This window comes from Rhinoderma darwinii, chromosome 1 (assembly GCF_050947455.1).
Source record: "Rhinoderma darwinii isolate aRhiDar2 chromosome 1, aRhiDar2.hap1, whole genome shotgun sequence".
Lineage (NCBI taxonomy): Eukaryota > Metazoa > Chordata > Amphibia > Anura > Rhinodermatidae > Rhinoderma > Rhinoderma darwinii.
Window position 1 is genome coordinate 90,702,799 of NC_134687.1, and position 16,264 is coordinate 90,719,062.

At 41.7% G+C, this 16,264-nt stretch overlaps 1 protein-coding gene across 6 annotated transcripts in view; it reads right to left on the bottom strand.

The window, feature by feature from the left end:
* PRIMPOL (primase and DNA directed polymerase) overlaps positions 1-16,264 on the bottom strand; it is a 76,371-nt gene that overhangs the window by 46,217 nt on the left and 13,890 nt on the right. For 4 of the 6 annotated variants that reach the window (XM_075860194.1, XM_075860196.1, XM_075860193.1 and 1 more), the window contains exon 4: positions 3,897-4,064. The exons of the other annotated variants lie outside the window; for them this stretch is intronic. In XM_075860194.1, the coding sequence (XP_075716309.1) occupies positions 3,897-4,064 (168 nt within the window). The remainder of the gene's footprint in view (positions 1-3,896; positions 4,065-16,264) is intronic. 6 annotated transcript variants of the gene reach the window in all.

The window sequence follows — 16,264 nt, forward strand, 5'->3', positions numbered from 1 at the left end:
TGCTAATTATTGCAATTTTTCAATTTTTTTTTGTGTTTTTCACAATTAAATACTGAATATATTGAGCAAATGTTGCCAGTAACATAAAGTCCAATGTGTGGCGAGAAAACAACCTCAGAATCGCTCGGATATGTAAAAGCATTCCAAAGTTATTACCACATAAAGTGAAACATGTCAGATTTGAAAAATGAGGCTCTGTCAGGAAGGTCAAAAGTGGCCAAAGTGGGAAGGGGTTAATAATACTGTGATCCATCGCTCTATGCATCCTGATTCTGCATTTGCTTTAGGTTCCCTGCATACTAACCAACTTCCTTCCAGGTCTGCAGTGGTTCTTAGTCATTTTGTCCTATCGGCACATCTGGTGATCGCAAGAAAATGGAAATTATCGCCAGCACTCTCCATGTCCGATGTAATAAATTTGGTAACCCATGCTCATGGTCTGGATTACCAGGTACTAGATAGATGGGTTGGTGCCTCCTCACTTCCCTGTATCTTGTTCCTGGCCACCCGACCTACCTGATGTTACGGATCTCCCAACTCTGTTGTTACCATAAGTCTATTAACATTATGTGTAACGTTTGTGTGGAGATGAGTGCCAGCTTACCTGGTTTTCTTTGTGAGGCCTCATGAACACGATCGTATTTTTGCAGCCGCAATTTATCCAAATTTTTTCAGATAAATAGCGGACCCATTCTTTTCTATGGCCCGATGCACACGACAGTGATTTAGACAGATTGGTGGGTGCCGCAAATCTGGACTGCAAAAACTCAGGACAAGTAATTTTACGGTTTGGATTTGCAGATTCACCAATGCTGGTAAAATGTTGTGGATCCGCGAGTCCGGATGAGACACGGATGCACATTAAGGGTTTTTTGCGGTTCGACGGACCACAGCAGACCAGTGGATTTGCAGACCGCAAAACCAATACGATTGTGTGCATGAGGACTGACTTAGGGTGGAGCTGGTCTCCTGCCAGTGACTGTATTATGGTTCCTTCACCCCTTCACGCTCCTGGACGTACTATTAGGTCATGGTAGCTGTATCGTTCGCGCTCCATGACCTAATAGTACGTCACGGGAGCAACGGCCATCTTCCCGACACATGCAGGAGATGTGACAGTTGCGGTCTCGTACAGCAGTTGCCGCAGCTCTTACAGCGGGGACCGATCTCTGTGTCCCCACTGATTTACCCCTTAAAAGCCGCTTTCAATAGCGATCACTGCTTTTTAAGAGTTAAACCACCATCGACGGCCCGCTACACGATACGATAGCGGTCGGTGATGGTGGCTATGGCAACCGGACGCATAACAATGGCGTCCGGCTATGCCATTGACGGAAGCCTAGAGTGTTCTGACAAAGTCAGGACCTATGCTTGCTGTCAGTGAGTAGCTAAAAGCACGAATACACTGCACTACGAATGTAGTGTAGTGTATTAGAATAGCGATCAGGGCCTCCTGCCCTCAAGTCCCCTAGTGGGACAAAGTAAAAAAGTAAAAAAAAAAAAAGTTAACAAAAGTTGTGTAAAAATAAGAAAATAGAAGTTTTAAAAGTAATAAAAGTAAAAATCCCCCTTTTTCTCTCATCATTCCTTTATTAATAAAAATAAATAAACAAACAAATAAACCATACATAATTGGTATCGCTGTGTCCGTATAGGCCTGAACTACAAAATTATTTCGTTATTTATCCCTCGCGGTGAACGCCATAAAAGAAAATAATAATAAACCATACCAGAATTTAAAAAATGTTGTCACTTCATCTCCCAAAAAATGGAATAGAAAGAGATCAAAAAGTCGCATGTACCTAAAAATCGTTGTTTATACGAAACTACGGTTCGTTACGCAAAAAACAAGTCCTCGCACGGCTTTCTTGATGAAAAAATAAAAAAGTTCTGGCACTTAGAATAAGGTAACACAAAAAGTGAATGATTTTTTACAAAAAGTATTTTTGTGCAAACGCCATAAGACATAAGACATAAAAAAAACTATAAACATATGGTATCACCGTAATCGTATCGCCCCGCAGAATAAAGTGAATATGTCATTTATAGCGCACGGTGAACGCTGTAAAAAAAATACAATAAAAAACAATAGTAGAATTGCTGTTTTTTAGTCACCACGCCTCTTAAAAATAGAATAAAAACTGATCAAAAAGTCACATGCACCCCATGAAAACTGCAAAATTCCTCAAGGGGTCTAGTTTTCTTTACGACACTAGGGCCACATGTGGGATATTTCTCAAAACTGCAGAATCTGGGCAATAAATATTAAGTTGCATTTCTCTGGTAAAACCTTTTTGTGTTACAGTAAAAAATTTAATAAAAAAGGATTTTCTGATAAAAAAAAGAAATATGTCAATTTCAGCTCTACTTTGCTCTAAATTCCTGTGAATCACTTAAAAGGGTTAACAAACGTTCTAAATGCTGTTGTGAATACTTTGAGGGGTCTAGTTTCTAAAATGGGGTGTTGGATCGGGGTGTCTTAAATATAGGCCCCTCAATACAACTTCAGAACTGAACTGGAACCTAAAAAAAATAAATGAGGCAATACTTCGCTTCTTACATTATACTGATAATGAGCAGTGCCCACCCCGAGTTTACCCCAGTTTTGACCATTTGTATAAACAGAGACCCCTATTAGACCATTTCAGTGCCCGGTTTTCCCAAGCATACACCCCTGAGAAGTAGATTTCTATTGAGGAGTCCTTGGTACATGTTAAAGGTAGGCTTCAAATCCGCCAGTACCTGCCGAGTAAGAGGGCAAGGTATGGCGTGAAGATGTATAAGCTGTGCGAGAGTGCATCAGGGTATACCTACAAATTTAGGATACATGAAGGGAAGGACACCAGTATTCAGCCCCCAGAATGCCCCCCCCCCTTACTGGGAGTTAATGCAAAAATTGTGTGGGATTTGGTGCACCCACTGCTGGACCAGGGTTACCAACTCTACCTGAATAATTTTTATACCAGCGTCCAGCTCTTTAAGTGCCTCGCTTCCAGAAGTCCTGCTAGAAGAAATCTGAGAGGCCTCCCTAAGACTCTGCTTGGGCAAATACTCAGAAGGGGTGAGAGCACGGCACAATCTAGTAGCAACATATTGAGTGTCAAGTACAAGTGAGAAGTCCTTGTATTGACAACAATACATAGCCATACCAGTACCCATGTACCTGTATGAGGTACCAGTACAGAGACCCCCAAACCAGACTGCATCCTGGACTACAATACGTACATGGGAGGGGTGGACTTGTCAGATCAAGTCCTGAAGCCCTACAGCGCCATGCGGTGTGGTATAAGAAGCTGGCCGTGCACATCATTATCAAGAACCTACTCTTTAGGGACCAAGAAGAGGGGGCACCCAGTACTTCTGGAAGCGAGGCCACACGCATCGTACCAGGGCAACACTTTCTAGAAGAAGTTCTCCAAACTGGCAAGAAGGGAAAAAGTCAAAAGAGGTGCAAAGTCTGCTATAAGAGGGGGATATGGGAGGACACAATATATCAATGTGACACGTGTCCCGAAAAACCAGGGCTCTGTATGAAAGTGTTTAAAATTTATCATACATGCCTTAGATTTTTAAACTACCCTGACGCACTCCGCACAGCTTATCCCCCTCATCTTTCCCTTCTGAGCCCTGCTGTGTGCCCAGGCAGCTGATAACAGCCACATGTAGGGTATTGCCGTACCCAGGAGAACCCACATTACAGTTTATGGGGTGTATATCTCCAGTGGCGCATGTTGGGCACAATATATGGCAAATCTCACACTGCACCATCTGCTGCGCATTACCTTTTACACAATACCTGTGGGGTCAAAATGCTCACTACACCTCTAGATGACTGTCTTAAGGGGTGTAGTTTTTAAAATGGGGTCACTTCTCGGGGGTTTCAACTGTACTGGTACCTCAGGGGCTTCTGCATACATGACATAGCACCAGAAAAGCTCCAGTAGGCCAAATGGTGGTCCTTTCCTTCTGAGCCCTCCCATGGGCAAAAACGGTAGTTTATCACTAGAAATGGGGTATTGCCGCGCTCAGGACAAATTGGACAACAAAATGGGGTATTTTGTTCCCTGTGAAAATAAGAAATTTTGATAAAAAATGACATCTTATTGGAAAAAAATAATTATTCTTTCATTTCACAGCCCAATTCAAATATGTGCTGTGAAAAAACTGTGCAGTCAAAATGGTAACAACAACCATAAATCTATTTCTTGAGGGGTGTAGTTTCCAAAATGGGGTCACTTCTGGTGGGTTTCCATTGCTTTGATACCTCTGGGGCTCTGCAAATGACATGGCACCCGAAAACCAATCCAGCAAAATCTGGACTCCAACAAACACATAGCGCTCCTTTCCTCCTGACCCCTCCCATGGGCCCAAACGGCCGTTTATCACCACAAATGGGATATTGCCGCACTCAGGACAAATTTTAAAATTGAAATTCAGCAAGAAAAATGACATTTGCAAATTTCACCTCCACTTTGCTTTAATTCCTGTGAATTGACTAAATGGTTAAAAAAAACTTTCTAGATGCTGTTTTGAATACTTTGAGGGGCCTAGTTTTTAAGATGGGGTGTTTATGGGGGGTTTCTAATACATAGGCCCCTCAAGGCCACTTCAGTACTGAACAGGTACCTTAAAAAAAAGGCTTTTGACATTTTCTTAAAAATAAGAGAAATTGCTGTTTATGTTCTAAGTCTTGTAACGTCCAAGGAAAATAAAAAATGTTCAAAAAACGATGCCAATCTAAAGTAGGCATATGGGAAATGTGAACTAGTAACTATTTTGGGGGGTATAACCATCTGTTTTACAAGCAGATGCATTTAAATTCAGAAAAATTCTATTTTTTCTAAATTTTATCTAAATTTTGCAATTTTTCACAAATATACACTGAATATATCGAATACATTTTACCACTAACATAAAGCCATATGTGTCATGAGAAAACAATCTCAGAATCGCTTGGATCGGTTTAAAGAGGCTCTGTCACCAGATTTTGCAACCCCTATCTGCTATTGCAGCAGATAGGCGCTGCAATGTAGATTACAGTAACGTTTTTATTTTTTAAAAACGAGCATTTTTGGTCAAGTTATGACCATTTTTGTATTTATGCAAATGAGGCTTGCAAAAGTACAACTGGGCGTGTTGAAAAGTAAAAGTACAACTGGGCGTGTATTGTGTGCGTACATCGGGGCGTGTTTACTACTTTTACTAGCTGGGCGATGTGTATAGAAGTATCATCCACTTCTCTTCAGAACGCCCAGCTTCTGGCAGTGCAGACACAGCCGTGTTCTCGAGAGATCACGCTGTGACGTCACTTCCCCAGGTCCTGCATCGTGTCAGACGAGCGAGGACACATCGGCACCAGAGGCTACAGTTGATTCTGCAGCAGCATCGGCGTTTGCAGGTAAATCTATGTAGCTACTTACCTGCAAACGCTGATGCTGCTGCAGAATCAACTGTAGCCTCTGGTGCCGACACGATGCAGGACCTGTGAGTGACGTCACAGATCTGCACTGCCAGAAGCTGGGCGTTCTGAAGAGAAGTGGATGATACTTCTCATCAGAACGCCCAGCTAGTAAAAGTAGTAAACACGCCCCGATGTACGCACATAATACACGCCCAGTTGTACTTTTACTTTTCAACACGCCCAGTTGTACTTTTGCAAGCCTCATTTGCATAAATACAAAAATGGCCATAACTTGGCCAAAAATGCTCGTTTTTAAAAAATAAAAACGTTACTGTAATCTACATTGCAGCGCCTATCTGCTGCAATAGCAGATAGGGGCTGCAAAATCTGGTGACAGAGCCTCTTTAAGCATTCCGAAGTTATTACCACATAAAGTGAAATATGTCAGATTTCAAAAATGGGCTCTGAGCCTTAAGGCCAAAACAAGGCTGCGTCCTTAAGGGGTTAAACGAGTTACATTCCTATTACTTGCTGTATTCTTGTGTGGGATACTGTGTGTGATATATGAATTAAGTGCCTGCTAATACAAATTTGCAAAACTGACAATTTAAAACCCTTTTTTACTTCCTAGCTTCTGTCCTGCAGTGCAGCTGACTAGGGGTGAGGGGTGAACTGCTCTCAGGTGGTCTAAATTAACCAGCAAGACTGACTGAGCGTGCTCTGTTTTGGGCTTGCTAAATTAAGTGGTTTGTATATCAAGTGGAGTTACTAAACCAGAGTTAAAGAGGAGATAAAGTCCCTGTAAGTACTCTTCTTCTTTTCCTTTAACAATTGTTCACTGTTTTTTTTGTAACTGGGATAATGGACAGCAAGATTTGAGGTTTTGTTCAATGCACAGTTTGCCATATGTATGCACGACTGGAGGCGGAGTTCCAGGGTTAATACTTCTATGGCAGATGTGAGCATGTTGTTCACCTGGAAGCTCGCATTAGAGATCTGGAGGAGCAAACTGCAACACTGTGGTTGATAAGACAATATTGAGCGGAGCATGCTGCTCACTGAGCAAGCAGTTAGTGGGGTAGGACTGGAGGGTAAAGACATGGGTCAGCAGGATCAGGCAAGTAGCTGGGTTAATGTAGTTAGGGGCACTAGAAAGGGGACCAAGAAGAGGAAGGCTAATCATGTTTCTAATACTCCAAGCAAAATTACCAAGTTGGGTGATGATGCGAGGGTGTCAGTCTTAGAAATGGCAGCCCTAGTGGATACTGATCTCCCTAACGGCCAGGAGAACAGCCCATCTAGTAGTCGGCGGGAAGGTAATGTAGGTAAGGCAAGACAATTAGTGGTTGTAGGGGATTCTATAATCAGGAAGACGGATAGAATAATTTGTCGCCAAGACCGCCTCAACCGAATGGTTTGCGGTCTCCCTGGTGCCTGGGTTCGGCATGTGGTGGAAAGGGGTGGATAAATTACTGGGAGGGGCTGGCGATGATCCAGCTGTCGTGGTCCATGTGGGAACCAATGACAGAATAAATAGTAGGTGGAAAGCCTTAAAGAGGCTGTTAAAAAAAATGTCAAATTCATTCCCTAACTACCTTTTTTTTTTAAACTTGATAACTCAGCTAGTGCTGGCTATCTTTTATAAAAAGGGGCGTGAGCGGTTCGATGTCAATCAAGCCGCTCTGCAGTGTGCACGCTCCCGGCGTTGCTAGATAATGTAGTTCTAGCAGGATCGGGAGAATGTTCGTCTCAACCAGGCATGGTAAGCCTGGTTGAGACGAACACACCGTGAATTTCAATAGCACGCAACCCTTCTCTGCAACACTCTTCACCCCATTGCGGCAAGCCACTTCTCCCCCTCGAGCTAAACGGCACCCCCTCCCCCCATGTAATATGATTAGTCGCCGTACCGGTCCTGCATCAGCGACCCGGCGAACCACAGAAAAGATTTAAAAGAAAAAAAAATCACCTAAGACGTTCCTACGAAGATCTGAACGGCCCCGTCACTTTCCATCTTACTGCTATTTGGCGCAGCTAGAATTCACAGTAACAATGTGTAATTTTTTTTTATTATTTCTTTTTTGGGAAATATTTAAAAAAAAAAAAAAAAAAAAAAAAAGATGTGGGGTTCCACCCAATTTATCATAACCAGCCACATACAACACAGCAGCAGCAATCTAGCATTACAATGGTGGAAAGTGCCACTGTTTTTTTCTTTTCCCAGCCTAATAATACCAGCCTGCGGCTGCCCCAGTTCCCGGCCATTGCTACAGATGGTTGAGTACTGGATCGTACTCATCTCTTCCCAACAATACTGTTGCCGGTCGGTACCGGGGTAATAATGGGGGTTAGTCTTAGCTTCTGCACCAGATAACACGAAGTACCGCCTTAGTAATGGATGTTATCACTCAGTCAGCGTCCATTACTAAAGTGGTAGGAATAAAACTTTCAAGGAAAATACACAGATACAGAAACAAAATTTTATTGAAAGAAAGCACCCCCAACACAAGAAGAAAGCGCCGTCATCTAAGTAGTCCTCAAATCCAATGTAGTCCAACAACCGAACCAGTAAAAAAAATGGGGCAGCTATGTTGGGCATTATATTGTATGGGGGGCATACATACCCCATAGTAGCCTAATATAATGGGGGACAGCAGACAGTAATCTTATATAGTATAAGATTTGTGTCTGCTGTGCACCTGTATCTAAGCCTAACTTTTTGTTGGCTTAGATACTTGATATAACAGACAGTGTCACCCATGTACCCTGTATGTAAGCCTACCTCATGTGTTATAAATTTTGTATTTGCGTGTGTTCCTGTTTTTAGAACGTTTTGGTTGCTTGACTAAGTTGGATTCGAGGACTACTTTAGTAACGCTATTTTTTTTTCTAAAGGGAAAGTGTAGTGACCAAATTATTATTTTAAAAAAAAATTGAGATTTAATACAAATATTTTTTACGTTTTTTGCTGTATTCTGAAAAACGTTAAAAAAAGGGATAGCACAAGGAATCATTTCACAAAAGAATGCTTCACGCCTAATTTATATATTTTAATCAGGTTACGCTGGACCTATTGTACTACATAGTATATTCGGTGGACTAATGCGATGCTCTACGATTTTTGTTTAAATAAAATGGTTGGTGAGGATTCTGTGGTGGATTATTTATTTCAATATTTTTTTTTTGGAACATTATGTTTTTTTATACTTTATTAGCACATGCATGACAGTTGTCTTTTTGACAATGTCCATTAGGCTAGCAGTAAACAGCCATTACCCCGGTATCAACCTCCATTACGGATATTGGGAAGAGCCTGGTACGATCCAGTGATGGTGGATCACCGGGGCGGCCGCAGGCTGGTGTTATTAGCCTGGGAATGGACAAAACCAGTGGCCCTTCCCACCCATGTAATTCCAGGTTGCTGCTGTGTTGTATCTGGCTGGTTATTAAAAATCTAGGCGACCCCACGTCTATGTTAAATTTGTTAATTTTCAGAACCAGCCAGATACAACACAGCAGCAGCAGCCTAGCATTACAAGGGTGGGAAGGTCCAGTATTTTTGGCCCTTCCAAGCCTCATGATACCAGCCTGCGGCCGCCCCAGTTCCCGACCATCACAACAGATGGTCGGGTACTGGATCGTACCAAGCTCTTCCCGGCAGCTCTGGTGGCGGTGGGTACCAGGGTAATAATGGGTGGTTAGTGCTAGCCTCTGCACCGGCTAACACTAAGCACCGCCTTAATAATGGACGCTGTCAATCAGCCAACTGCCATTATCTAGGCACTAAAAGTTTAAAAAAAAAAACACAAATACAATTTTTTTTATTGAAATAAGAAATTCCCCACAATACCCTCGTTAACCATTTTAGTATTGCAGTATATAGTGCCAGCGATCCAAGTTGGATCGCCTTTTCAAGTCCCCTTGGGGGACTAAAAAAACAAATAAAAAAAACAGTTAAAGTTCTTTTACATTTATTTATATATATATATATATATATATATATATATATATATATACACACACACACATATATATATATATATATATATACACACACATATATATATATATATATACACATACACACTGGTCCTTCTCTATGAATTAGAATATCATCAAAAAGTTAATTTATTTCAGAAATTCAATTTAAAAAGTGAACCTCTTATTATATAGATTCAGTACACACAGAGTGATCTATTTCCAGCACTTTTTTCTTTCAATGTTGATGATTATGGCTAACACTTAATGAAAACCCAAAACTTAGTCTCTCAGAAAACTTGCATATTGGGTAAAAGTTGAAGATTGTAGACTCATGGTGTGACACTAATCAGCTAATCAACAAAAAAACACCTGCAAAGGTTTCCTAAGCCTTTAACCCCTTCCCGCAATTGGGCGTGACTGTACGTCCAGAATCAAAGTGATTTCCCGCAATAGGGCGTACAGCTATGCCCAAGCTTTAAACTGTCACCATGTCAATAGACATGGTGACAGCGTCCTGATCGCAACTGTCATTGACAGTTGCCGAGCAGGACTCATGGCACAGGACCAATCAGAGTAGTCCCGTGCTGGCAAACGCTGTGATTGGCCAGTCAGTACTGACTGGCCAATCACAGAGTAGAAAGGTTGTTTTGCCGGCATCTCGGCTCTGACAAGCTCACTTCTGTCAGAGAGTTTGTCAGAGACGGCTGCCAGTGAGAAGAACGTGAAGAGTCTGACAAAAAAATAAGCGATCTGCCCCTTTTGTGCCCACTGACCAGTGATCACCACTTTTGGTGCCCACTGGTTAGCAAATATATAATTTCAGTCACCCACAGTGTCCTTCTGCCCTGCTTTGATCTGTAAGAACACTACAAAGTGGAAAAATGATCAACTTCGGCACAAAATGTGATGGAGTATAAAAATATATACATTTTATTACAAATAGACATGACAGAATAAAAAGAGGAGTCACACAATGAGAAGGCGTCAGCCTATGCTAGAACAAAAAGTAAATGTAATGGGCATGTTTATGCATATTTATAGCAGGATGCAGACACAAATGTATATCAAAGTCCAAGGGGGACAGCCAAGCCGCATGGGAAATGCATCAGATAGTTGTTAGATGTGAGATAGTAGTCAAAAAGTGCAGTGATAGACAGTACAGATATATAGCTTATAGCCACATGCTAATATTCCCTATACACATCAATAATGGGGCTAATGGTTGTTGGTGTCCTTCCTATGTGAGACCATGACTTTTGGTATGTACTTATTCCTTACACTCGTCTGTTATCACATATATATGACCTGTCTGACCAGGTGATAAAACCATACAGCACCATGCGCAAGACCAAGGTATGGTATAAAAAGCTGTCTGTGCATCTTACACAGATGGTATTATACAACGCTTTTGTCCTCTGCAGATATGCTGGCAGTAGGGATACGTTCCTGCAATTTCAGGAAAAAGTTATCAAGGCCCTGATATTTGTTGACCAGGTAGGAGAGGGCAGTTCATCTTGTTCTTCCGTCAGAAGGATAATTCCCGGCCAGCATTTCCCCACTGAAAAAAAACAGAAGCCCCCAAAAAAATGCTGTGTGTGTGCAAAGCAAGGCATACGTAAGGACACCACATACCATTGTGAGACGTGTCCCACAAATCCAGGACTGTGCATAAAACAATGTTTCAAAATATATCATACCTCCTTGGATTTTTTATTTATTTATTCTTCATTCACCTTTTCGGTCTCCGATATTGGCCATGACCAATAATTTATATATTTTTACTGACCAGCCGCATTTAAAATTTGATAATTTAAAATTTGTAAAAAAAAACACCTAAAACAAAACAAAAAATTCTCACTATACCAAGAACCCGAGGGAGTGTCTTTCTTACCAATGTTGCAAATCTGGGTGAGAGGAATAAATCCAGATGAGATTGGTTGTCTCAGCAAATCTTTTCTTGCTGAGGCCTTTGATTTATTTTTTGGGCTGGATTTTATGGAATGGTGGGTAGGTTGGTAGTGGGACCTGCCATTCCCTCTCCCTCCATTGCGGGTTTTCCAGGTTGTCCTCCTTAGTTACTAAAATTAAAGTATTTCTTATTATACCCCTAGATGAATACCTAGAGGGCTGTCCCTTCACAATTTATGAATAACTTGAAAGGTGTTACATTACAATCTAAATCTTCTCACTATACCGCTAGATGAATTCTTTTAGGGGTTTAGTTTCCTAAATGGGGTCACTTTTCTGGGTTTCTAATGTTTTGGCACCCCAGACCCTCTGTTTTCATAACACAGGGCAGTAAATGCCATCGTACTAGGCCTCAGATGTTGCATGGTGCTCTTTACATTCTGAGCCCTGCCATGTGCTCAAACAGCAGTTTATCTCCACAAATGGGGTATTGCCGTATTCAGAAGAAATTACGTAAAACTGTGGGTGCTTTTTCTCCTTTAACCCCCTGTGAAAATGATGAATTTGGGGCTAAAGAAACATTTTCTTTGATTTACTGCCCAGTGTATGAAACACCTGTGGGTCAAAATCCTCACTATACCACTTGAAAAATTCCTTGAGGGGTGTAGTTTCCAAAATTGAGTCACTTTTGGGGGGTTTCCACTGTACTGGTAGCTTAGGAGCTTTACAAATGCGACATGATGCAGAGAAATCAATCCAGCAAAATCTACGCTCCAAAAGCTAAATGGCGTGCCTTCCCTTCCAAGTCCTGCCGCTTGCCCAAACAGTAGTTTATGACCACATGTTTGGTATTTCCGTACTCTGGAGAAGTTGCTTTACAAATGTTGGGGTGCTTTTCCTCATTTATTTGTTGAAAAAGGTAAAAAATTTGGAGGTAAAGCTACATCTTATTGAAAAATAATGTTATTTTTCATTTTCACTGCCCAATTCCAATGAAATCTATGAAACACCTGTGGGGTCAAAATGCTCACTAAACCGCTAGATGAATTCCTCAAGGGGTGTAGTTTCCAAAATGGGGTCTTTTTGGGGGTGTTTCCTTTGTTTCGGCACCATAAGACCTCTTTTAACCTGACATGGTGCCTGAAATATAATCTAAGAAAAGCCTTAAAATCCAGTAGGCGCTCCTTTGCTTCCATTAACGCGTCCATTAGCACACAAGGGCCACATGTGGGATATTGCAGAATCAGGGCAATAAATATTCAATTGTGTTTCTCTGGTAAAACCTTCAGTATTACAAGAAAAATTTATTAAAATGAAATTTCTGCAAAAGAACAAATGAAATTTGCAAATTTGCCTTCCACTTTGCTTTAACTCCTGTGAAACGTCTAAAGGGTTAAACTGTTCCCTAAAAAAATGGGCTTTTGAAATTTTCTTGAAAATGGGAGAAATTGCTGCTAAACTTATAAGCCTTGTAACGTCCTAGAAAAATGAAAGGATGTTCAAAAAACGATGCCAAACTAAAGTAGACATATGGGGGATGTTAACTAGTAACTATTTTTTGTGGTATTACTATCTGTCTTACAAGCAGATACATTTGAATTTAGAAAATGCAAATTTTTTGCACATTTTCTCAAAATTTTGGTGTTTTCACAAAAAAATATTGAATATATCTACCAAATTTTTTCACTAACATAAAGTACAATATGTCATGAGAAAACAATCTCAGAATCGCTTGGATAGGTAAAAGCATTCCAAAGTTATTACCACATATAGTAAAACACGTCAGATTTAAAAAAAATGAGGCTCTGTCATTTGGTCCAAAAGTGGCTGCGGCGGGAAGGGGTTAAAAGGACTGGTTTGTTGCTCAGTGGTCCAAAGTCCTGTTTTCAGATTAAAGTAAATTTTGCATTTCTTTGGGAAATCAAGGTCCCAGAGTCTGGAGGAAGAGTGGAGCGGCACCCAATCCAAGTTGCTTGCGGTCCAGTGTGAAGTTTCCAGTCAGTGATGGTTTGGGGAGCCGTGTCATCTGCTGGTGTTGGTCCATTGTGTTATATCAAGCCCAGAGGCAACGCAGCCGTCTATCAGGAAATTTCAGAGCACTTCATGCTTCCCTCTGCTGACAAGCTTTATGGAGATGCTGATTTCATTTTCCAGCTGGACTTGGCACCTGCCCACGCTGCCAAAAGTACCAATACCTGGTGTAATAACCACAGTATCACTGTGCTTGATTGGCCAGCAAACTCCCCTGACCTAAACCCCATAGAGAATCTTTGGTGTATTGTCAAGAGGAAGATGAGACACCAGACCCAACAATGCAGACGAGCTGAAGGCCGCTATCAAAGCAACCTGGGCTTCCATAACCCCTCAGCAGTGCCACGGGCTGATCGCCACCATGCCACGCCTCATTGATGCAGGAATTCGTGCAAAAGGAGCCCCGACCAAGTATTGAGTGCATATACTGTACATACTTTTCAGTAGGCCAACATTTCGGTATTAAAAACCATTTTTGAAATTGGGCTTATTTAATATTCTACTTTTCGGAGATACAAAATTTTGGGTTTTCATTAACTGTTATAGCCATCATCAACATTAACCCTTTAGTGACTAAGCCTTTTTGGCCTTAAAGAGGCTCTGTCACCAGATTATTAGTGCCCAATCTTCTACATAATCTGATCGGCGCTGTAATGTAGATAACAACAATGGGTTTTATTTTGAAAAACAATCATTTTTGAGCACGTTATGAACAATTTTAGATTTATGCCAATTAGTTTCTTAATGCCCAACTGGGCATTTTTTTACTTTTGACCAAGTGGGCGTTGTAAAGAAAAGTGCATGCCGCTGAATAACAGCACAGCGTGATCTCACGAGATCATGCTGTGCTGTGTGAGTTAGTCCCACAGAAACTTTACCGAAGTGTAGGGAGCAATTTTAGATTTATGCGAATTCGTTTCTTAATAGATTACCAACTGGGCGTTGTACAGTGGAGTGTATGACGCTGACCAATCAGCATCATACACTTCTCATTGTTCCAGCCCAGCTTCTTTCACTGCACAATCACACTGGGCTGGAACAATGAGAAGTGTATGACGCTGATTGGTCACTGATTGGTCAGCTTCAGACACTCCTCTGTACAGCGCCCAGTTGGTAAAAAGTAAAAACCCGCCCAGTTGTCTATTAAGAAACTAATTAGCATAAATCTAAAATTGCTCATAACTTGCTCAAAAATGATCGTTTTTCAAAATAAAAACCACTAATCTACATTACAGCGCCGATCAGACTATGTAGGAAATAGGGCACTTATAATCTGGTGACAGAGCCTCTTTAAGGCATTTTTTCCAAATCTGACATGTATCACTTCAAGTTATAATAACTTTGGAATGCTTTAATTTTTTTCAAGCGATTCTGAGATGGTTTTGTCATCACACATTGGACTTTAACCCCTTAATGACTGCCGATAAGCCTTTTCACGGCGGTCATTAGTGGGCTTTATTCTGATGCAATAGCCTGTTCACGGCGCTGCATCAGAATAAAGTAAACCGAGCAGGGAGCCGATAAATGTCCCTGCTCTCAGCTACCAGAGGTAGATGAGGGCTGGGGGCGTCCCTGCTCGAACGTGTGAGATCGATATTAGTATCGATCTCACCTGTTTAACCCCTCAGATGCGGTGCTCAATAGCGTGCACCGCATCTGAGTGGTTTTGGAGAGAGGGAAGGAGCTCCCTCTCATCCCACTGACACCCGGCGATAAGATCTGTGTATCTGTATCTCCGATGGCAGCCGGGTGCCTAATAAAGGCCCCCAGGTCTGCCCGTAGTAAATGCCTGCTAGTTCATGTCGGAGGCATGTCCTAGCAGATGCCTGTCCGTTTTAAACGGACAGGCAGAAATATACTGCAATACAAAAGTATTGCAGTGTATTATAAAAGTGATCGGATGATCGCATATTAAAGTCCCCTAGTGGGACTAGTAAAAAAGTAAAAAAAAGTTGAATAAAGTTAATAACAAAAAATGTGAAAAAAATAAAAAACCCACTTTTTCCCCTTACAAACTGCTTTACTATTAAAAAAAAACCACAATAAAGCAAAGAAGTTACACATATTTGGTATCGCCGCGACCGTAACTACCCTGACTATAAAGCTGTTACATTAATTAACCCGCACATCGACTTACCTGCAAACGCCGATGCTGCTGCAGAATCAACTGTAGCCTCTGGTGCCGATGTGTCCCCGCTCGTCCGACACGATGCACGACCTGTGAGTGACGTCACAGCGTGATCTCTCGAGAACACGCTGTGTGTCTGCACTGCCAGAAGCTGGGCGTTGTGAAGAGAAGTGGCTGATACTTCTCGTCACAACGCCCAGCTAGTAAAAGAAGTAAAAACGCCCAGATGTAACACACATAATACACGCCCAGTTGTACTTTTACTTTAAACACGCCCAGTTGTACTTTTACTTTAAACACGCCCAGTTGTACTTTTACTTTAAACACGCCCAGTTGTACTTTTACTTTAAACACGCCCAGTTGTACTTTTACTTTAAACACGCCCAGTTGTACTTTAGAAAGCCTCATTTACATAAATTGAAAAATGGTCATAACTTGGCCAAAAATGCTCGTTTTTAAAAAATAAAAAAACGTTACTCTTATCTCCATGGAAGCACCGATCTGTTGCAATAGGAGATAGGGGTTGCAAAATCTGGTGACAGAGCCTCTTTAAGTTGTTATTGCCGGCTCGCGCGGTTCTGTGCTGAATCAACCTCCCGGCTCGTGCACGACTCTGATACAATGGTCGCTCACGAGCCGGAGAGGTGCCGGTCTTTTAACAGGCTTAAGCCCTCCTCCTCTGGGGACGTACTCGCGGCAAGCAGCCAATCCTAGTTAGACACGTCAATCGTGACCTGTCAGGGTTGCGGCGAGCCTCCTTGTTTAGACAGCCAATCGGAGCATTGGGGACGCTAAGCGTCCTTTGTAACCTTGGA